The sequence below is a fragment of the Chlorocebus sabaeus genome, chromosome 14 (assembly GCF_047675955.1).
Source record: "Chlorocebus sabaeus isolate Y175 chromosome 14, mChlSab1.0.hap1, whole genome shotgun sequence".
NCBI lineage: Eukaryota > Metazoa > Chordata > Mammalia > Primates > Cercopithecidae > Chlorocebus > Chlorocebus sabaeus.
In genome coordinates this window covers 20,708,582-20,731,428 of record NC_132917.1, presented here as the reverse complement: position 1 = coordinate 20,731,428, position 22,847 = coordinate 20,708,582, and the positions used below count along the sequence as shown (strand labels likewise).

The following is a 22,847-nucleotide window of genomic DNA, read 5'->3' as shown; positions in this document are numbered from 1 at the left end:
CCTGGGAGGGAGGTATGGAGAAGGATAAAATGCAACCCCTCCCTGTCCCCCTTTTTAAGCTAACAGGCCATTTGGCAGAAAAGTCCTAGGCATGCAAAACAACCCAAGACCAACAAAAGATATCTAAGACCCAGTCTTTAAGGGGTGTAGATCCAGAAAACCTGGGGATCACGGCAGGGTACCCTGGTTAGAAAAGGTTTCATGGAAGATTTGGGATATTGACTGGAAACTTGTATATCCAAATCCACTTTGAAAACTGACAGTGAATATTTATTGAGTAACTGCCATATTCTTGGTTCTGTGCTGTGGAAGATACGAAAGAATTTCGAGACATTGCACTAGTTCCTATGTCTGGCCACTCCGGACTAGTGGAGAGTATAAGGCACGCATGTCCTTTTGATGGGAGGATGACTAGCGTGACCAAGAAGAGGTGGATGTTATTCATTCAGGGTCAACAATGGCTGGATTTACCCATGCTTTGAAAGATGGGCAGGACTTGGGTAGATGCAGAGACAGGGGAAACCTTCAACATGGAAAGAATAGTATGTTCTGACCATCCATGACATGATGTGCTTCCTTGGTTACCAGGAATATGTATGGGATGGGAGTACAAGTGACACAGACTTTGAAACTTGAAGACACACCAAAGATCAACAGCCGCTTCTTTGGTGAAGGTAAGACTTTCTGTCCACACAGTTGCTGGAAAATCTACCTAAGATGTGCCAATCATGGCTTAGCCACTTGCTGGGCCCTGTTAAATGTCTGCTGACTAACAAGTGATATGGACACTGATGTTCTGGCTACCTCTATGAGAAAGCAAACTCATCTCAGGATGTCAAGTTGCAATGGCATAAAGAAAAAGAAGTTCCCAAAGCTACCTAGGCATTTGTAAATAGAAAACTGGAATCCTAAGTTTAACATGACATATTTGGTAGCACTGATACCACCTATCCTGTGATAAGACCCAGAGCTGTCCCAGATGAGGTGGACCAAGTGGGAGAGAACCTTCAGAGTCCGGCCCAGATAGTAACCTCAGGAGTCAGTCTTTAGAGGTAGAAGGAACTCTAGCAATCTTGAGTCCAACCCTTACCCAGCATTGTATTGTATTTATATCTGTCCAAATTTCTTCTTGTACATTACCTCATTGTCCTTTTTGTTCACAGCAACCGGTGATGTCAGGTGGTGGAGAGGTGATTTTATACCTATTCTACAGAGGGGAAAGTGACACAGAGAGGCTTAGAGTTTGATGTAGACAAGGCCGTAGAATATTAGAGGGGGCAAATAAGTGCCCAGGTTGTAATCTAAGCCAGGACTCTTCTCATTACACCACACTTCCATGAGGACTTTTACCTCTCTTCCTGGCATAGGTCATAGTAGGTGGTGGAGAGGATACAAAAGTGTCTCCCCTCCCCACAAGCTGCTGCTAGACCCAATTAGAAGAAATGGTGATGAGCATCAATGTGCCTGGTCCCAGCTGTAACCATGTCAATAGCAGCACCTCCTCACCAATATTTCAAGTTAAGGGTAACCTGATGATAGACTCAGACAAGTCTGAATTCCACTTCAGCTCTACCTCTTAGACCCTAAGAGCTCTTCAAAAGTAAGTTGCTCATTTCTGGGTCGCAGTTCCTCATCTCTGGGTCTCATCTCTGTCTCATCTCTAGGACTCAGAGCTGAGATCCAGGGATGAGCAGTTTACATTGCCCAAAAACTCTGTGGGTCTCTGAAGCAGGCCTGAATTTATCTTTAAATTGAACAATAATGCCAACCCACAGGGATAGGATGATGAGTCAGTGAAAAAAATTAAGTCAATCACCTATGGCAGAGCCAGATCTAGCAGTCATTGAATACATGATCGTTTTCTTCCCTTTTCCCCTGTGCTGATACTCCACAATTTCCAGCTTCCAGTAGACAAAGATATGGTTGAGATGAAGAAGTAAGCTAGAGTTCCTTTGACACTTTCCATCTTCCAGGTACTAAGAAGGTGGGTCTCGCATTTGAGAGCACCAAATCCACATCACCTCCAAAGCAGGCCGAAGCTGTTTTGAAGACTCTGCAGGAATTGAAAAAACTAACCATCTCTGAGCAAAATATCCAGAGAGCTAATCTCTTCCATAAGCTGGTTACTGAGCTGAGAGGCCTCAGTGATGAGGCAGTCACGTCTCTCTTGCCACAGCTGATCGAGGTGTCCAGGTATTTAATGGTTACAGCTCAACTTTTTATAAAACTGATGGTAACTGACTGAAATTTCAAACCTTGGCCAAATGGAGAATCTCAGGGACCATTTGGATATCAATCCAGTTAATCAATTAGTCAATCAGTTCATGATTGCTGGATAGAGAACTATCAGCTGATGTGCTAAGAGTTCCATGAAACACACACACACGCACACAGTGTTCAAGGCAGCTATGTATTTGTGTGTTAAAATAGGAGGAGAATAGTTCCCACATTTTGATGGGTATCTTTTAATTCCTAGTTCTATCGCAGGTGCTCTCCAGAAGCTTATAGGCTGGCAGAGAGAGAACTCAGACAAAAAATATTATATGATTTCTCTACCCTTCAAGGCACTGGCTTTAAGCGCTATGAAGGTGAGAGAAGGGACTGAGGCCAGGAATGAGACCCAGCTAATGTTGACCAGGCATATTCTGTGTGCTGGCCAAAGGGCTGTGATAACAGTCTTCTTGTCGCTACAGATCCACAGTCCCCTCTTGGGACTTTCCTCGATGGGGCTTCTCCTGTGGGTAATATTCCTAAGGAAAGCATCATGGCTCTGAGCTCCAAGTTGGGTTTTGAAAGATGGTTAGATTTGAATAGTGAATGAGGTGATTAAGGGCTCTCCTGGCAGAGGACACACCATAAGCAATATTTTATGGGCCCTGAAGGTGGTCTGTATAACTTTATCCACATCTTTCTTCTCAGCCCCATCACTTTGCAAGCCTTGGTTCAGTGTGGACAGCCCCAGTGCTCCACTCACATCCTCCAGTGGCTGAAACGTGTGCATGCCAACCCCCTTCTGATAGATGTGGTCACCTACCTGGTGGCCCTGATCCCCGAGCCCTCAGCACAGCAGCTGCGAGAGATCTTCAACATGGCAAGAGAGCAGCGCAGCCGAGCCACCTTGTATGCGCTGAGCCACGCGGTCAACAAGTGAGTGTCCACATTGTATTTATCCTCCTAGGAGCAGAGGAACATCTTGCACTTCTGTGCGTCTCCTTCCACCTTCAAACTCTGCTCCTTACTCTTGTGTTTATTCTTGATCATTTTTGGAGTAATGACTTGAAATAAGAAATCAGCAAACACAAATTGAATTTTTAAAAATATTTTCTCTACATTATATTATAAAAGTTTTTGAACATAGCAAAATTGACAGAATTTCAGAGGGAAAACCCCTGGAAAACCAGCTATCTCCTACCATTTAAGTGTTATTATATTTGCTTTATCACATATACATCCATCCATTAATTCATCTCATTTTCTGAAGCATTTCAAAGTAAATTACAAACATTAACACACTTTCCCCTAAGTACTTCAGCACGCATATTATTAACTTCAGTTCAATATTAGTTAGCAGTTTTTTCCTCTTATATTTTTTTTGAGATGGTTTCACTGTATCACCCAGGCTGGAGTGCAGTGGTGCAGTCATGGCTTACCTCAAATTCCTGGGCTCAAGTGATCCTCCTACCTCAGCCTCCTGAGTAGCTAGGACCACAGGTGCATGCTACCATGCCCTGGCTAATTTTTGTATTTTTTGTAGATACAGGATTTCACCATGTTGCTCAGTCTGGCAGTTTTTTCTTTTGATGAAATTTTTTTGCTTTTTCTTTTTTACATTTTTATATAAATTTATGTGGAACAAGTGTAATTTCGTTACATGAATAGATTATGCAGTAGTTAAGTCAGGGCTTTCAGGATATCCATCACCCAGATAACATATAGTGTACCCACTAGGTAATTTCTCACCATCCATCTCCCTCCACTTCCACACCTGAGTCTCAATTGTCTTATCATTCCACACTCTATGTCCTTGTTGCACATTATTTAGCTCCCACTTATAAAGTGACAACATGCAATATTTGTCTGTGACTGTCCTGTTTTACTTAAGACAATGACCAAAACCACAATGAGATACCATCTCACACCAGTTAGAATGGCAATCATTAAAAAGTCAGGAAACAACAGATGCTGGAGAGGATGTGGAGAAATAGGAACACTTTTACACTGTTGGTGGGATTGTAAACTAGTTCAACCATTATGGAAAACAGTATGGCGATTCCTCAAGGATCTAGAACTAGAAGTACCATATGACCCAGCCATCCCATTACTGGGTATATACCCAAAGGATTATAAATCATGCTGCTATAAAGACACATGCACATGTATGTTTATTGCAGCACTATTCACAATAGCAAAGACTTGGAATCAACCCAAATGTCCATCAGTGACAGACTGGATTAAGAAAATGTGGCACATATACACCATGGAATACTATGCAGCCATAAAAAAGGATGAGTTGTGTCCTTTGTAGGGACATGGATGCCCCTGGAAACCATCATTCTCAGCAAACTATCGCAAGAACAGAAAACCAAACACTGCATGTTCTCACTCATAGGTGGGAACTGAACAATGAGATCACTTGGACTCAGGAAGGGGAACATCACACACCGGGGCCTATCACGGGGAGGGGGGAGGGGGGAGGGATTGCTTTGGGAGTTATACCTGATGTAAATGACGAGTTGATGGGTGCTGACGAGTTGATGGGTGCAGCACACCAACATGGCACAGGTATACATATGTAACAAACCTGCATGTTATCCACATGTATCCTAGAACTTAAAGTATAATAATAAAAAAAAAAAAGACAATGACCTTCTGTTCCATCCATGTTACTGCAAATGACATGATTTTATTCTTTTTATGGCTGAATAGTACTTTACTGCCTATACATTCCACATTTTTAATCCAATCGTCCATTGACGGACACTTAGGTTGATTCCATGCCTTTGCTATTGTGAATAGTGCTGCAATAAACATATGGGTGCAGGTATCCTTTGGATAGAATGATTTCTTTTCCTTTGGGTATGCTCCCAGTAGTGGGATTGTTGGATTCATTGGTAGTTCTACTTTTAGTTCTTTGAGAAATCTCTGTATTGTTTTCCATAGAGGTTGTACTTATTTACAATCCCATCAACAGTGGTTAGCTGTTTCCTTTTCTCTGTATCCTCACCAACATCTGTTATTTTTTGTCTTTTGAATAATGGCCCTCCTGACTGTTGTAAGATGTTATCTCATTGTGTTTTTAATTTACTTTTCTCTAATGATTAGTAATGTTATGCATTTTTTCATATGCCTATTGCCATTTGTGTGTCTTCTTTTGAAAAAATGTCTATTCATGTCCTTTGTCTACTTTTTAATGGGATTATTTGGGGGATTTTTTGTTGAGTTGTTTGAATTCCTTGTACATTCTGGATATTAGTACCCCACTGGATGAATAGTTTGCAAATATTTTCTCCCATTCTGCAGGCTGCTCACCCTGTTATTTGTTTTACTGTGCAGAAGCTTTTTACTTTAATTAAGTTCTATTTGTCTATTTTTGTTTTTGTTGTCTTTGCCTTTGAGGTCTTAGTCATCAAATTCTTTGTCTAGGTCAATGTCCAGAGAAGTTTTCCCTAGGTTTTCTTCTTGTATTTTTATAGTTTCAGGTCTTACATTTAAGTCTTTGATCTATCTTGAGTTGATTTTTGTATATGGTGACAGATAGTAGTCCAGTTTTATTCGTCTGCATACAGCAATCCAACTTTCCCAGCACCACTTATTGAAAAGGGTGTCCTTTCTCTAGTGTATGTTTTTGTCAATTTTGTCAAAGATCCATTGACTGTAAGTATGTGGCTTTATTTCTGGGTTCACTATTCTGTTCCATTGATCTATGTGTCTATTTTTATGCCAGTATCATGCTGTTTAGATTACTATAGCCTTGTAGCATAATTTGAAGTCAGGTAATGTGATGCCTCCAGCTTTGTTCTTTTTGCTTAAGATTGCTTCAGCTACTCAGGCTCTTTTTAGATTCCACATGAATTTTATAATTATTTTTTCTCATTCACAAGTTTGGATTTTAAGACAAACCTAACTGGGGTTACTGAGTCTTGACTCTCTTCTCTTATTCTGTAGCTATCATAAGACAAACCCTACAGGGACCCAGGAGCTGCTAGACATTGCTAATTACCTGATGGAACAGATTCAAGATGACTGCACTGGGGATGAAGATTACACCTATTTGATTCTGCGGGTAATCTCAGTCTTTTACACGACATAGATCTTTTCAGAAGCGCTTTTCCTGGATACCTTTTACTTCCCTCTCCTGCACCCTGATGGGTTCTTGTTTCTTTTCTTCAATGCAGGTCATTGGAAATATGGGCCACACCATGGAGCAGTTAACTCCAGAACTCAAGTCTTCAATCCTGAAATGTGTCCAAAGTACAAAGCCATCACTGATGATTCAGAAAGCTGCCATCCAGGCCCTGCGGAAAATGGAGCCTAAAGACGAGGTAAAGTCTACAAGAAGAGGTCTGAAAGTGAAAGTTCATTAACAAGGATTTGGAAGGTACTGGGGAAATGAGACTCTAAATTTCATCTACTGACTTTATTCTGCTGTTCCCTCCCTCCCTTCCTTCCTTCCTTCCATCTTTTGAGATGGAGTCTCACTCTATTTACAAGGGTGGAGTGCAGTGGCACGATCTCGGCTCATTGCAACTTCCGCTTCCTGGGTTCAAGCAATTCTCCCTGCCTCAGCCTCCTGAGTAACTGGGATTACAGGCACACGCCACCACACCCAGCTAATTTTTGTATTTTTTTAGTAGAGACGGGGTTTTGCCATGTTGACCAGGCTGGCCTTGAACTCCTGACCTCAGGTGATCCACCCGCCTCAGCCTCCCAAAGTGCTGGGATTACAGGCGTGAGCCACTGCACCTGGCCTCTACTGTTTTCTAATTGCAAATTTCAGCAAGCCTATTGACTTGACTGCCTAGCAGTATGTGACATGAGAGAAACACCTGACCTTGCTGCTATGTCAACATGCAGAATGTGAGATGTTTTTGCTACCTACTATCCACCTACCAGATTGACCATCCCTCTCATCATGGAAAAACATGCTTAATTTTCCCTCAATAACCTTAGGCTAGGATAGTCAACTTGGCCCCCTCTTAGGTGGCAATGGCTCCAGAGCTTTGGAAACTACCTTATTTATTAGCCCCAAACTCTTACTACCCCTTCTCATCTTTACCCTCACATTAAAATAACTTAGGTTAAAACAACTTTATTTTCACTTAGTGAAACAAATCATAACTTGGCCATGATTTATGTGTTTTAATGGAATTGAATTCAACAGGCATTCCACAGGCATCTTCTGGGAACCCTTACTTGATAGTGCTCTAGGAAACACTGGCAAGAAGATTCAATACCAGCATTTGAAGAGTGATTACAGAGAAATTAGACCTGTGCTTAAGAAAGAGCTAGCAGACAATGCCAGTGTTTGCCAGGCACGTTCTGTGTTCTGACCACAGGACAGTGATAACCATCTCCTCTTTTGACTGCAGGACCAGGAGGTGCTTCTTCAGACTTTCCTTGATGATGCTTCTCCAGGAGATAAGCGACTGGCTGCCTATCTCATGCTGATGAGGAGTCCTTCACAGGCAGATATTAACAAAATTGTCCAACTTCTACCATGGGAACAGAATGAACAAGTGAAGAACTTTGTGGCTTCCCATATTGCCAACATCTTGAACTCCGAAGAATTGGATATCCAAGAGTAAGTAAGAGCAATTTTTCCCCATGTACCACTGAGGGCCCTAAGCTGGAATTCCAATGCTAGGTTTTGGCATAGCCACTGTCTGCCCTTGCTTCTGACACAAACACTTGTGCAAATGTGTAGCAGACCTAGACCCAAAGCCTTAGGGTAAATGAAATCCAGACATTTTGGTAGTGATTGGAAATCCATATTTACTTGGGCTGCAAGAGTCAAAGGATAATAACATGGTGTGTCAGCTCAAACTATACTTCTTCTTATCTAGTCTGAAAAAGTTAGTGAAAGAAGCTCTGAAAGAATCTCAACTTCCAACTGTCATGGACTTCAGAAAATTCTCTCGGAACTATCAACTCTCCAAATCTGTTTCTCTTCCATCACTTGACCCAACCTCAGCCAAAATTGAAGGGAATCTTATATTTGATCCAAATAACTACCTTCCTAAAGAAACCATGCTGAAAACGACCCTTACTGCCTTTGGATTTGCTTCAGCTGACCTCTTCGAGGTAAGTGTGAAGAGTTCGAGGTTCTCTAGTTCATTTTGTATAGCATCATAAACAGAGGGTCCCTGGGAGCCAGAAGCTAGCCAGATGAAAACAAGAACCACCAGGCACTTCCTACCATGACTCTGAGGCTTTCTTCTTTCTCTCCTTCCCTGCCTTCCTCTCTCCCCGCTGGGGGTCACCTGAAGCATGACTTCTTAACATTAATAGAAATGCAGGCTGGGTGAGGTGGCTCATTCCTGTAATCCCAGCACTTTGGGAGGCCAAGGCGGGTAGATCACGAGGTCAGGAGATCGAGACCATCCTGGCTAACACAGTGAAACCTGTCTCTACTAAAAACATACAAAAAAAATTAGCCGGGCGTGGTGGTGGGCACCTGTAGTCCCAGCTACTCGGGAGGCTGAGGCAGGAGAACGGCGTGAACCCGGAAGGCAGAGCTTGCAGTGAGCAGAGATGGCACCACTGCACTCCAGCCTGGGCGACAGAGCGAGACTCCGTATAAAAATTAAAAAAAAAAATTGAAATGCAGAAGTCTCATCTTTAAGTCCCAAAGCCAAGGAAGCATACGTGCTGCCTAGTCAGATCTGCTTCAAATCTCAAATTCACTCCCAACTCTGAACCCTTGGTTGAATTGCTTGTCCTCTCTGAACCTTAGCTGCCTCTTCTAGAAAAAAGCAAGTAATAAGGTCAAGATTCTAGTGAGATTTTAATAAAGCAGCTCCTGTGAAGTGCTAAGGTCAGCTCCTGGCCTGTGGTATTCAAATACTTGTTTAGACAAATGGACATCAAGAGGGGGAACAACTAGGCTGGCATACAACAAAGAAAGCTGATGCTATTTTCTTGTCTGATTTTCTTTCTCAGATTGGCTTGGAAGGAAAAGGCTTTGAGCCAACATTGGAAGCTCTTTTTGGGAAGCAAGGATTTTTCCCAGACAGTGTCAACAAAGCTTTGTACTGGGTTAATGGTCAAGTTCCTGACGGTGTCTCTAAGGTCTTAGTGGACCACTTTGGCTATACCAAAGAGGATAAACGTGAGCAGGTGTGTATTTGTCAAGTATCTTCTTAAGGAAAGCTTTGGGTCTCAATGCAAAAACAATTCTTTTCTAAGCAAGGAAGTCATCAAAATATTATCTAACTGAAGTGATAACTATGGTTTTTATCAACCAGACCTGCTGGGATAAGGGCCAGTATCTTCAGCAGTTAAAGGTCTCCTGAAATTCAGTGTGCCCAGAAAAAAGACTTCTATCCTGTGAAGTACTCTAGGGTAACAATTAAGAGTATGAACTCTGGGCTGGGCGTGGTGGCTCACACCTGTAATCCCAGCACTTTGGGAGGCTGAGGTGGGTGGATCATGGGATCAGGAATTTGAGACCAGCCTGGCCAACATAGTAAAACCCCATCTCTACTAAAAATACAAAAAACTAGCCGGGCGTGGTAGTGGGCGCCTGTAATCCCAGTTACTCGGGAGGCTGAGGCAGGAGAATTGCTTGAACCCAGGAGGTAGAGGTTGCAGTGAGCCGAGATTACACTGTTACACTCCAGCCCAGGCGACAGTGTGAGACTCTGTCTTAAAAAAAAAAAAAAAAAAAAAAAAAAAAAGTATGAACTCTGGGCATGGATTTAATTCTAACTTCCCTGTCTTGAAATTGTGTGCACTTGGGGAAGTTGGTTGATATTATGTGTATCTGTTTACTGTCTGCATCTCAGACTACTAATAGTCCAAACCTCACAAGGTTATTTAAAGACAATGAAATAAGGCATCTAAAATTCCAAGTGCAGTGCCTGATGCTGGCATTGATTGTTCAATAAGCAGACACTATTGCGAGTTTTAAATTAATATTTTCATTATTATTAACTGCTTTCTTTGGCGCTCACTGCCATCAGTGCACTAGCAAATGAGACCAAAATTCCACTTTGAAGCTAGTAATGAGCCCCTATTTAAGGAGCAAAATAGGCTGTATGATCTGGAGCTTATTCTTGAACTTTTTGCTACCCAATGTGTGGTCTGGTTAGAAATGTAGGTTCTCAGGCTTCACCCACAATCTACTGAATCAGAAGCTGTATTTTAGCAAGACCTCATGTGACTTGTATGCACATTCAAGTTTGCAGAGCAAGGCTGTAATTTACCCCTCCAAGCTCACTGTTGAGTACCAGTTCCATCTTCTAATTTCCTGACCCCCACTTGAGGCCAAGGGTCTTTGACCTGCTTTGAGTCTGTCAATTTCACATTTTTTTTTTCCCCAATGCCTGGGCATCCATCTCTGAGATTCTTCTTCTCTCTAAGAAGAACTTGTCTAGGATCAAGTGTTTTTCAAACTTTTGGTAAATGTACATAGCAGCTACATTTTCTTAAGAAACACTTTGTAGTCTTCACTGGTCAAAGAAGAGAAGGCTAAGCAGGGAATGGGTGGGAGACAGAGGATCTTCTAATCTTGAGGATCCTGGCATACTGGAGAGCAGGGACCCCACCCCTCACCCGACCACATCTTACTATGTCTACAGATTTTTAAATTAAGAATAGCTTTAAGAGTGCCACTATCCCTGACAAGACTTTCATCTCTGTTTAGAGAAATTAGCCTGGACTTCAGTGTCTCCCTGTTCCTCACCTGAAGCATTTTTTAGGCCCATCCTGGCTGCAGCAGACAGGTCCCACATTGGGAACTAAAAGGTGTTTGACATTGCTGACATCTCACTGGCCATTTTATTACTAAACTCTCAGGACATGGTAAATGGAATGATGTTCACTGTTAAGAAGCTGATTGAAGATTTGAAATCCAAAGAAGTCCCAGAAGCCAGAGCCTACCTCCGCATCTTGGGAGAAGAGCTTGGCTTTGCCAGGCTCCATGACCTCCAGCTCCTTGGAAAACTGCTCCTGACGGGTGCCCGCACTCTGCAGGGGATCCCTCAGATGGTAAGTCAGCCATGAGACCAGACATTGTTTTTTTTAGATCGCCCAGGCGCCCTTATGATCACAACTGCACAAGACAGAAAAGATGCTTGTACTTTCTTCAAAGATGCAGGTTTGCCTTGAATTTCACTGAAGATGACTCTTGGATCACAAGGAGCTGTTAACATTTAGAAATTAAGCTATTCATAATGTTAGCTATATTTTTAAGAGCATTAATTTATTCATCTGGAAAACAACGTTTGGTATACCTTCCTCTACCTTTACTGAAGGTCCTTTTATTTATTTATTTATTTTTAATTTTTTGAGATGGAGTCTTGCTCCCAGGCTGGAGTGCAGTGGTGCAGTCTCGGCTCACTGCAACTCTGCCTCCCAGGTTCAAGCAATTCTCCTGCCTCACCCTCCCAAGTAGCTGGGACTACAGACACGCGCCAGCATGCCTGGCTAATCTGTGTACTTTTAGCAGAGACAAGGTTTCACCATGTAGGCCAGGCTGGTTTCGCACTCCTGACCTTAAGTGATTCGCCAGCCTGGGTCTCCCAAAGTGCTAACAGGCATGAGCCACTGCACCCGGCCTGAAGGTCCTTTTAATATTGAAATGATACAATGATTATTTAAAAAAGTATTTGGCAAACTATAATTTGCCATCTAAATATGCTATAATTTTTATTATTAATTTATTAATAAAAGGAAATATATAAATGTATTCGTATGGCTTGATAAAAAAATTGTTGACTTTAAGAAAACAGGTCTCAAGCCATTTTATGGAAATATTATTTAAAAAATAAAACCCAATGCAAACTGATATTTTAAAAAATGATTTTATCATAATATAATATATTTCAAGTACACCTTCACTTACAGTCAGACTCAAAAACACCAGAATTAAGCCATGGCATATATGATTCTTAAAGTCCATAAAGCTCTGAGACCCAGCAATATTCTTAAGAGCCTTCTGAATCCAGTTGAAAATGACATGATATCTATCTAGTGAATTTTCTTCTATCCTGATTCGCTGAAAATGGTAAAAACATCAGTTTGATCTTTATTTATCAAACTATTCAGCTCATCAAAATATGCTAGTCCTTCCTTTCTAGATAAAGAGGAATTACTCTCCAATGTATGGAAGGTTGCATTTAACAAAACTGACTTTAAAAAGACTTACTTTGATTTGCTCTCCCCTGTTGGGTCTATAGATTGGAGAGGTCATCAGGAAGGGCTCAAAGAACGACTTTTTTCTTCACTACATCTTCATAGAGAATGCCTTTGAACTCCCCACTGGAGCTGGATTACAGTTGCAAATATCTTCATCTGGAGTCACCGCTCCTGGAATCAAGGCTGGAGTGAAACTGGAAGTAGCCAATGTAAGATTCTGTTTGCCTTTTGATTTCTCAGGTTATTATTTTCTTCCAGGGTGGGTTTCTTGTTAAAACACATTTTAAAATGTGTTTTCAGTTCAAGACAAAATGCATCATCATTGTAATCATCTTATTATTTTTTATGAAAAACTTTAAGCTTCCACCAGAATGCACCACCTCACCAGCTCCAGTAGTGGTATGGCCACAAGACAAGAACTCAGTTCTCTCAATAAATGAGTATTCCTATCATCTTTTTAAACTGATTTTGCCTAATGTTAACTCAGGTACTTTCTAGTTCTGGGTAGTGTAGTCCAACTCTAGAGAAATGAGAACTTGCTTTCCTTCTTCCAAACAAGTCCCAGTAATGTTTCCAAAGGTGTGAGTTATCCAGGAAGTGTTTGCCCGGAGGTGAGAAAGGTGGTTGATCTGACTGACAGGGGACTGAAGTATTTAATGAATCTGAATAGGTTGTTTTCTGACTTACAGATGCAGGCCGAACTGTTGGCAAAACCCTCCGTGTCTGTGGAGTTTGTGACAAATATGGGCATCATCATTCCAGACTTCGCTAGGAGTGGGGTCCAGATGAACACCAACTTCTTCCACGAGTCAGGCCTGGAGGCTCGTGTTGCCCTAAAAGCTGGGCAGCTGAAGTTTATCATTCCTTCCCCAAAGAGACCAGTCAAGCTGTTAAGTGGCAGGTAATTCTTTTAGCCAAGTCTGCCTAGCCAGTTTGAAAGAGAGAACAGAGAATGTATCTGCAGGATTTCACCAGGCTACACAGTTGATTGAGATTATTCAGGTCCTGAGGAAGTGGGAGAGAAATACAGAGGAAAGATTCCAGGTTACCTATTTTAATTCTAGCCTAGACTTACTACATAACTACATAATTACCTTTCTTCTACTTTCCACATTTTACTAAATTGTCCTTTATCTTTCTGCTTTGAGACTTATTAAGACCTACTGCTTAATTAGTTTGTATTAAGTTGTGATTTTTTGTTATCTATTTGTTTTGAGAATGAAGAAACAATAGCTCCGGAGAGATCATCTTTGGGAAATGAATTGTTTTTCACCCCAAAAAATACCTAAGAACATATTGATTTGAGGTAGCTAGCTCAGTAGGTAAAGCATGAAACTCCTAACCTCGTGATAATGGGATATAGACTCTTATGGAGAGTTCCATTTTAAGTGGCACCCTCAGCTATTGATTTACCTTAGTTTTCATATTTTAGACATATTCATATGTTCATTCAAAAATAATATTTAATTGGCCAGCCACGGTGGTTCACGCCTGTAATCCCAGCACTTTGGGAGCCCCAGGTGGATGGATCACTTGAGCCCAGGTGTTGAGAGAGCAGCCTGGGCAACATGGCAAAACCCCACCTCTACAAAAAAAAAAAAAATAACAAAATTAGCTAGACATGATGGCACATGCCTGTAGTGCCAGCTACTCAGAAGACTGAGATGGGAGGATCAATTGAGCCCAGGAGTTCAAGCCTTCAGTGAACCATGCTTGCACCACTGCACTCCAGCTTGGGTGACAGAGCAAGACCCTATCTCACAGAAGTCAAATATAGTATATTTAATTGCTTAATATGTGCCACATATGTTGAGTGAGACATGCAAGGTCCCTGACCTTTGAATGCTTACATTTTATAAGGGAGACACACAATAAAGCAAGCAGTAATCATAGAGTAAGGGCTAAGTTATAGAAAGTATTAGAATACCATGAAATTTTATATCATGTAGCCTGTGCTAGTCAGGGAATGCATTCTGAAGCAAATGTACTTGACCTGATAACTGAGGACTGTGTCAGAGTCATTTAGGCAAAGGAGAAAGGAGTGAGTGTTCCAGGCAAAAGGAAAAGCAGGTAATGGCCTGAAGGTAAAGGAATATGGTTCAAGGAACTGGAAGAAGTGCAGAATCGTAAGGTGCTCAGGGAACATAAGTGAGAGATGACGGGGAGAGGTAGGCAGGTGAGAGAGCATCCCCAACCATGGAAGCCATCCTAAGGAGTTTGGACTCTTGAAGGCACAGGAGTTGAAGAGGGGAGCAGAAATAAGATAGGGGTGATGTTTTAGAAGAAATACTCTGACTCTAGTGTGGAAAATGGGTGGGAAGGAGGCACAGCTGGACATGAAGAGACCACTGGGCATCTCTTACAATCCTGTGTGGCTAAGAGCTGATAATGGCCTGCAATGGAGGAAAGCCAGGTATAGAAAGGAGTAAGCAGATTCTAGAACTTTCTAAGAGGCAGAATCATAAGTACTGGGTGATTAATTGGGTATGGGGACAGGGAAAAAGAAAAAAGAAAAGAGGAAGGAGGCACCCTTCACTTAAATAAGAACTACAGTGGGAGAGCTTCTGGTTTCAAGGAAGGTGACAAATTCAGTTTTGGATGTGCTGCATTTGATGTCCTATGAAACAACCAGTTTAGAAATTAGTGGCAAATAGACCTGTGGATCCGAGCCCAGTAAAGAGGCTTGGGCTCCACATATGGATTTGGGAATCATTAGTATACAGAGGTTGTTGTGGTTAAACAGCAACTGGTGTAGAGTGAGACATGAGAGATGAGGACAGAAATATGGAGAAGACGAACATGTAAAGGAAGAAGAGGAATAACCAGGAATGAGTTAGAAGAAGTGACCAGAGAAGAAGAAGGAGAACCAAAGCCACAAAAGGTCACAGAAGCCATAGAGCAGCCATGGGGGAGATCACCCCATGGGTAGGCAAAAGCTGGCATTACGACTCCAGAACATCAGCAAAGCTTGGTCTTATGGCACCCCCAACTTGGAGAATCAATACTTGTAGGAAAATGTGCTATTTCAAAGAAAGCATCCTTAGAAAAAACCAGGCCAAGGTTGAACTTTCTTACATGTACTAAGTTTTTAAGTACACACTTGGAAGGAAGGTGCCATCATCTCTTCAGATGTGAGAGGCTCCAGGGTCTTAGTCTGGTCATGAGTATGCAACTCTACTGAAGGCTTCTGGGAGGTCAAGGAAGATAAAACCTAAATATGCCCATTGGATGTAGGAGCAAGGAGGGCATTAGAGACATTGATGAAAGTATTTTCAGAAGATGGAATGAGCAATCAGAGCACAGTTAGTGCAGCACGTTGGGAGGAAGTGGAGACTGCAAAGGCAGACAACTCTTGATGGTGAGGAAGACAAGAGAAAGCAAGAAAAGAAAGAAAGGAGCATAGGCGAGGGGCACAGGGGAGGAGACTTGAGTGTGTTTAATGCAGGTGGAAGTAAGCAGGTAGAGAGTAGGGGATTTCATATGAAAGAGACAGCTTCTCTTGCCCTGCATCGTAGGAAGGAAGGGGCACACTGAAGTTCAGCCCCAGTGATCAGCTATTTAACATCTCTGAGCCTCTGCTTCTGTAAAATGAGAACCATAAGCCTACTATTGTGAGGATTACAGGAAACAGATGGAAAGAACTCAGCCGGAAGCTCCACAGTCACTCTCATGGCTTGTCATGTTGATGTTCTTTCTAATATTATTGGTTTCTCAGTAAATCAAATAGTTAGAGATAGGTGTGGACTGACAGAAGACGAGGATAAGGGGGTATTTACACCCTGAGAATTTGTGATGTTCATTTTGATTCATGACTTAGCAATAACTCAGGTATTTTGTTCTTCACCAGCAACACGTTACATTTGGTCTCTACCACCAAAACGGAGGTGATCCCACCTCTCATCGAGAACAGGCAGTCCTTGTCAGTTTGCAAGCAACTCTTTACTGGCCTGAATTACTGCACCTCAAGCGCTTACTCCAACGCCAGTTCCACAGACTCCGCCCCCTACTATCCGCTGACCGGGGACACCAGGTTAGAGATGCTCAGTGCCTGGCCCAGCATTTTCTCACCTTCTACATCATGGCCACCTAGCATGGCACAGGAAAAAAATGCTCTGTGTTGTAAGCCCCTGTCACTAGCCTTCTGGGTTTGCACCATCTTTGGGTATTCAAAGCAGGGTCCTCTGGCCAACATGTTGGGTGTCCCCTTTTGCTTCCTTGTACACAGGACAGGATCACAGCGCAGATCCCAATTTGCTCCTAATTCAGTGTCCATGTTTCTGAGCCTCCAGACCCATTGCTATGAACTTCCTGGAGCCCATCAATGTGCTTGAAGCCTTCACCATACTTAGGTGGCTCCCTGTCTTCAGCCCCCAAGTTCCAGTGCTTGTTCTCAGCTTTGCTGAAACAACCAGCCAACTCCTGCTCTGCTTGTCCAAAGTCTTGGGAATCCTGGTGTCTGCCCTTGCCTTGGGTTCTTGTAGGACTGAGGGATCAAAAAGATCATCTTAGTTAAGGGCAAGAGACAATGTTAAAATAAGGACCATATTTTTGTTACATTTGAGGCTGAATTTTTTTGGGGACATTATCTCCATCCTTGAAAGCTCTAACATTATGCACTGTCTTCATTGTAACATCTTCAGATTAGAGCTGGAACTGAGGCCTACAGGAGAAGTTGAGCAGTATTCTGTCAGTGCAACCTATGAGCTCCAGAGAGAGGACAGAGCCTTGGTGGACACCCTGAAGTTTGTAACTCAAGCAGAAGGTGAGTATTCAAAACACAGCTGCTTCATCTCTGCTCACAGTCTCAGGTTCAGAATTCATGAGGAGAACACATGTAATTTAACCTATTTAACAAATATTAACTGAGTACCCAATAAGTGGCAGGCCTATTTTAAGACCTGGGGCTAGAACAGTAAACAATGGAGTCTCTGCCTTCGTGGAAGTTACAGTGAACAACCAAACAAGTTAATATTTGGAGTGTCAGATCAGTACTGGGGAGGAAAACAGAGCATAGACTGGTCTAGGGAAGGCTAGGAGTAAGAGGGAGGAAGAAGGGCAGGGAAAGCAGTGCATTTGGAATAATAAGGGAAAGTCTCCCTGGTAAAGTGAGTATAAGGAGACCTAACAGAGATAAGGGGAGAAGCAGTGTGCTAAGACTGTTACAGGCAGAGGGACCAGCAGGTGCAAAGGCCCTGAGGCTGACATATTGCTGCCATGTTTCAAGGAAAGGAAGGAAGCCAGTATGGCTGGAGCAGAAAGACCAGGGAGAAAAGAGGTAGAAGATGAGGACAGAGAGATATGGAGAGGTGAAGGAAGGATGATCTCATAGGCCATGGTAAGAACTTCGGCTTCTTCCTATGAATTAAATGAAAGCCACTGGGGAGTCCTCATGATTTGATTTATGTTTATGTTGAGAAAAGACTATGGGGAGATAAGGGCAGAGAAACTACTATGTAGGTTATCACAATAATCCAGGCAGGAATCAGTGCTATTTTGGATTAGGGCAATGGCAGAGGAGATATGAGAAGGGGTTGGATTCTGGCCATATTTTGAAGATTAGGCTGACAAGATTTGCTGATACAGTGGATGTTGAGTGTAAGAGGAAAAGGGGAATGAGGACAAACCTAAGGTTTTTGGCCTGGGCAACTGGAAAACAGAGCTTCCATTTATTGAGATGGAAAGGGCTACTGGAGGAGCAGATTTTAGGGAATGGGGCAAATTTAGGTGTTCACTTTGGAAAAATTTTTATATAGGGATAGCGTATCACAAAATTAAACTAGGAAGAAAATCCCATGAGAGAAAGCACTGGGGGAGCAGGGCATGCTGGGGAAATAGTGTTTGGTAAACATTGTTTTACAAAGGATATAAAATGGACGAGCCTATGGATCGAAGGATGCCTGGGAATCTTGTTACAAAGAAAGGGGGAGTCGGGCAGATGGAGCCCAGGGCAAGGGCAGCAAGGAACCAGGAAAGGCATCTTGGATGGAAAGTAATATAGAGATGTCGTGTCTTCCTGGCCCAGAAGGTTGGATGGAAAGTAATATAGAGATGTCATGTCTTCCTAGCCCAGAAGGACTGTGAGCCTTTGCTGTTCCACAAACAAGCTAAGTGCTCCCCATTTCAGGGCCTTTGTATTCCTGGCCCTCTGCCTGGAATGTGCTCCTCCCAGAACTCAGCATAGCTCCAACCTCTCTTCATTCTGATCTCTGCCCACATGTGCCCTTATCAGAGAGAACTTCTCTGACCACCAAGTATGAAATAACACTTCTTCTATCCCTTTCTTTTATCCTTGTATCCAGTTTTACTCTTCTTCATAACATTCATTACCATCTGACATGAGCAAGTTACTTGTTTATTGCCTGTACACCTCCCCCACTAGAAGGTAAGCCCCATGAAAGCAAGGACTCCCCAGTGCCAAGAGTAGTGTCCAGCACATAATAGGCTCATAATAGGCGATCCATAAAGACTTGCATACATGAATACCACTGAGTTTAAAATTTTCAGTAAAATCCTGAATTGTGTTTTTGTTTAAGTACATTAATTCCTTGGAGTTTCTCTGCCTTTTCCTCTCTTTCCTTCTAAAACATAGCTTCCTACCATACATCTCTTGATTCTCTTATACACTTGTCCAGGTGTGAAGCAGACTGAGGCTACCATGACATTCAAATATAATCGGCAGAGTATGACCTTGTCCAGTGAAGTCCAAATTCCGGATTTTGATGTTGACCTTGGAACAATCCTCAGAGTTAATGATGAATCTACTGAGGGCAGAAAGTCTTACAGACTCACCCTGGACATTCAGAACAAGAAAATTACTGAGGTCACCCTCATGGGCCACCTAAGGTAAGGAAGGCTGAGGGTCATCTGACCTGCACTGCAGGCCTGGGTGGTTATTTTCATTATTCCTCTTCTACTTTATACCTGACCAAGCCATGTTCACCCCAGTCTACAATCAGAGTGGCAGATAGAGCCCTTAACATTTTCTTTTTTTTTTTTTTTCTGAGACGGAGTCTCACTCTGTCACCAGGCTGGAGTGCAGTGGCACAATCTCAGCTCACTGCAACCTCTTCCTCCTGAGTTCAAGTGATTCTCCTGCCTCAGCCTCCCAAGGAGCTGGAACTACAGGTGTGTGCCACCACACTCAGCTAATTTTTGTATTTTTAGTGTAGACTCGGTTTCACCATATTGGCCAGGATGGTCTCGATCTCCTGACCTTGTGATCCACAGGCCTTGGCCTCCCAAAGTGCTGGGATTACAGGCGTGAACCACTGCGCCCGGCCGAGCCCTCAACATTTTAAGCCTCTGCGCATGTCCAGTTGGATTTTCCTACCATTTATCAGGCACTTACTATTCATGTATCAAGCACAGTGCTGGGTGCTTTAAAGAAAGTATCTCGGTCCTCACAATAAACTGCGAGGTCAGTGTGAGTTTACCTGTTTCATGGATAAAGAAATGGTAGCTCAGAGGGTTTAAATCATTTGGCCAAAGTCATAGAGCTAGTAAATAGCAGAACAGGATTCAAACAGTTTTCAAAAAGCTTCTCTTTCTCCTAAACCTGCTTGCAAAGTCCTTAATTTGTGCTGAATGTTGGCTTCAGAAGTTAATGAGTTTGATCTGTGACTGTTTCTCTGAACCATCCTTGTATCTGGTTTTGATCACCGCAAATGGAACTTCTGTTTAATCCTGCATATCTCCTTTGAAAGGACAAAATCACTGGTGCCAACTGATTTTCTTTACCATAGTTGTGACACAAAGGAAGAAGGAAAAATCAAAGGTGTTATTTCCATACCCCGTTTGCAAGCAGAAGCCAGAAGTGAGATCCTGGCCCACTGGTCGCCTGCCAAACTGGTCCTCCAAATGGACTCATCTGCTACAGCTTATGGCTCTACAGTTTCCAAGAGGGTGGCGTGGCATTACGGTACGTGTCTCTTCCCCTGTGTGAGCACTTCCAAAGTCATGCAGCTGTTGAGACCTGTGGTTACAGGCTGACCTAGTACCACTCACAACTATTTCCTGTGTATTTTCAGATGAAGAGAAGATTGAATTTGAATGGAACACAGGCACCAATGTAGACACCAAAAAAATGACTTCCAATTTCCCTGTGGATCTCTCTGAGTATCCTAGGAGCTTACATATGTATGCTGATAGACTCCTGGATCACAGAGTCCCTCAAACAGACATGACTTTCCGGCACGTGGGTTCCAAATTAATAGTTGTAAGTACGAGTCTGCCAGTCAATAAGTACATGGGTATAAGTGCTAATTACATCCTCAACTCTGAGCTAGGTGCAGGGTGCAGGAAGGTATCCAAAGATGTATAAGGCATGCTTCCTGCCCCCCAGGGAATTCTTGGGAAGAAAAAAAACTTTCACACATGTGTAGTTATCCAGTTACACAAAGCTGAATATGATACATATCAAAGAGATGCTACTAAGCAGAACAGTTCTTTGCCTCGTGGTATCAAAGGAAGATTCAGGACACTAGCTAGGAGGCTGACTATGTTAGACATTCCTTTTATAAATATGGGCAGTGATCAGTGACTGTCAATGAAGATTCATAATTTTCTGTTATTTATTTTTAACATTCAGTGCATTGTCCTGCTAAATAATTAACTTGTCAAATCTGGATTTGTGCCTAATGTTCATTGCTCTTTGAGGCTCATCCATGCCCATTACCTTAAAAATCTCCTGTCATTTTGTAGGCAATGAACTCATGGCTTCAGAAGGCATCTGAGATTCTTCCTTATACCCAGACTTTGCAAGACCACCTCAATAGCCTGAAGGAGTTGAACCTCCAGAACATGGGATTGCCAGACTTCCACATCCCAGAAAACCTCTTCTTAAAAAGGTAAAAGAAGAAACTGCCAAAGCTTCTTGAACCGTGCAAAGTAAATGAAAGATTTTACATAGCATGATTTAGACACTTTTTTATCTTTTTTTTTTTTTTTTTTTTTTGAGACGGAGTCTCGCTCTGTCGCCCAGGCTGGAGTGCAGTGGCCAGATCTCAGCTCACTGCAAGCTCCGCCTCCTGGGTTCACGCCATTCTCCTGCCTCAGCCTCCCGAGTAGCTGGGATTACAGGCGCCCGCCAACTCACCCAGCTAGTTTTTTGTATTTTTAGTAGAGACGGGGTTTTGCCGTATTAGCCAGGATGGTCTCGATCTCCTGACCTCGTGATCCACCCGTCTCGGCCTCCCAAAGTGCTGGGATTACAGGCTTGAGTCACCGCGCCCGGCCTAGACACTTTTTTAATATAAATTTTTAAGGGAAATAATTTAAGCATTTTAAGGAGATAAATAACTGTAGTGCAAACACTGTGGCATTTTTGCAGTAGTAAACATGAGAATGCCAACCCTGTCAGGAAGAATCTAAGAAAGTAATTGGAGGATTCTGGTACTTTCATCCTAAGGCATTTTATCAGTATAACCTGAATTGGAAGGTCATTCAGCTTTCTTCCATTATAAGCAAATTCTCCCTCTGTGAAGAATTCAGAATGGCTAGAGGCATTATTGACTACAAGCTTACTGTTAAGTTACAGAGAGTCAGAACAGCCGTTGAGCACTAAATGAAGGCAGCATTCTGAGAAAATATTTTAACCCAGGCTTACTGACTTCCACACCTATGTTCTTTCCACAAATCAAGTTACCTCAATTCAGTTTAGCAAATTTGTATCAAGTATCCCCTATGGGCAAAATGCTAGACTAGGTACAGTGAGAAGATAGAAATGGGATAAGATATAGTCCTTTCTCTCAGAAAGATACCATGTAGACACCAACAAATGACAAATAATTAATTATATAAGCAAAATTATGACATGCTTTTTGAGAAAGGTGCAAGGGACTATGTAACTGTAAGAATGAGGCAAATTGGCTATGACTTAGGTGGGGTGGTAATGATAATAAGTGGCTCTTAGAAGAGCTTTGTAAGGATTTGAGTGTTTGATAGGTGGAGGTAAAAGCAAAGGGGTCCAGGCATAGGAGTAGCACAAGGAAAAGTGCAGAGTGGCTTCGGGAATGAGGCAGGTACAATATTGCTGGGAAGGTCAGAGGCAGAGAACTTTGAATGACTGATGTCTGACTGTGGGGATGTTGTCTTTGTTGTTCATTTCAGCGATGGCCGGGTCAAATATACCTTGAACAAGAACAGTTTGAAAGTTGAGATTCCTTTGCCTTTTGGTGGCAAATCCTCCAGAGATCTAAAGATGTTAGAGACTGTTAGGACACCAGCCCTCCACTTCAAGTCTGTGGATTTCCATCTGCCATCTCAAGAGTTCCAAGTCCCTACTTTTACCATTCCCAAGTTGTATCAACTGCAGGTGCCTCTCCTGGGTGTTCTAGACCTGTCTGCAAATGTCTACAGCAACTTGTACAACTGGTCCGCCTCCTACACTGGTGGCAACACCAGCACAGACCATTTCAGCCTTCAGGCTCGTTACCACATGAAGGCTGACTCTGTGGTTGACCTGCTTTCCTACAATGTGCAAGGTGAGCTAT

The 22,847-nt window shown here is 42.6% G+C and overlaps 1 protein-coding gene across 1 annotated transcript in view; it reads left to right on the top strand.

Moving 5' to 3' along the window:
• Positions 1–22,847, top strand: part of APOB (apolipoprotein B) — a 43,399-nt gene that overhangs the window by 8,533 nt on the left and 12,019 nt on the right. Inside the window, exons 8-25 of the mRNA XM_038006617.2 lie at positions 589–674; positions 1,974–2,193; positions 2,920–3,147; positions 6,166–6,283; positions 6,396–6,542; positions 7,590–7,801; positions 8,064–8,301; positions 9,160–9,336; positions 11,017–11,208; positions 12,399–12,566; positions 13,047–13,258; positions 16,205–16,387; positions 16,998–17,119; positions 18,990–19,200; positions 20,100–20,275; positions 20,385–20,572; positions 21,058–21,203; positions 22,465–22,838. Coding sequence (XP_037862545.2) covers positions 589–674; positions 1,974–2,193; positions 2,920–3,147; positions 6,166–6,283; positions 6,396–6,542; positions 7,590–7,801; positions 8,064–8,301; positions 9,160–9,336; positions 11,017–11,208; positions 12,399–12,566; positions 13,047–13,258; positions 16,205–16,387; positions 16,998–17,119; positions 18,990–19,200; positions 20,100–20,275; positions 20,385–20,572; positions 21,058–21,203; positions 22,465–22,838 — 3,398 coding nt within the window. The remainder of the gene's footprint in view (positions 1–588; positions 675–1,973; positions 2,194–2,919; positions 3,148–6,165; positions 6,284–6,395; positions 6,543–7,589; positions 7,802–8,063; positions 8,302–9,159; positions 9,337–11,016; positions 11,209–12,398; positions 12,567–13,046; positions 13,259–16,204; positions 16,388–16,997; positions 17,120–18,989; positions 19,201–20,099; positions 20,276–20,384; positions 20,573–21,057; positions 21,204–22,464; positions 22,839–22,847) is intronic.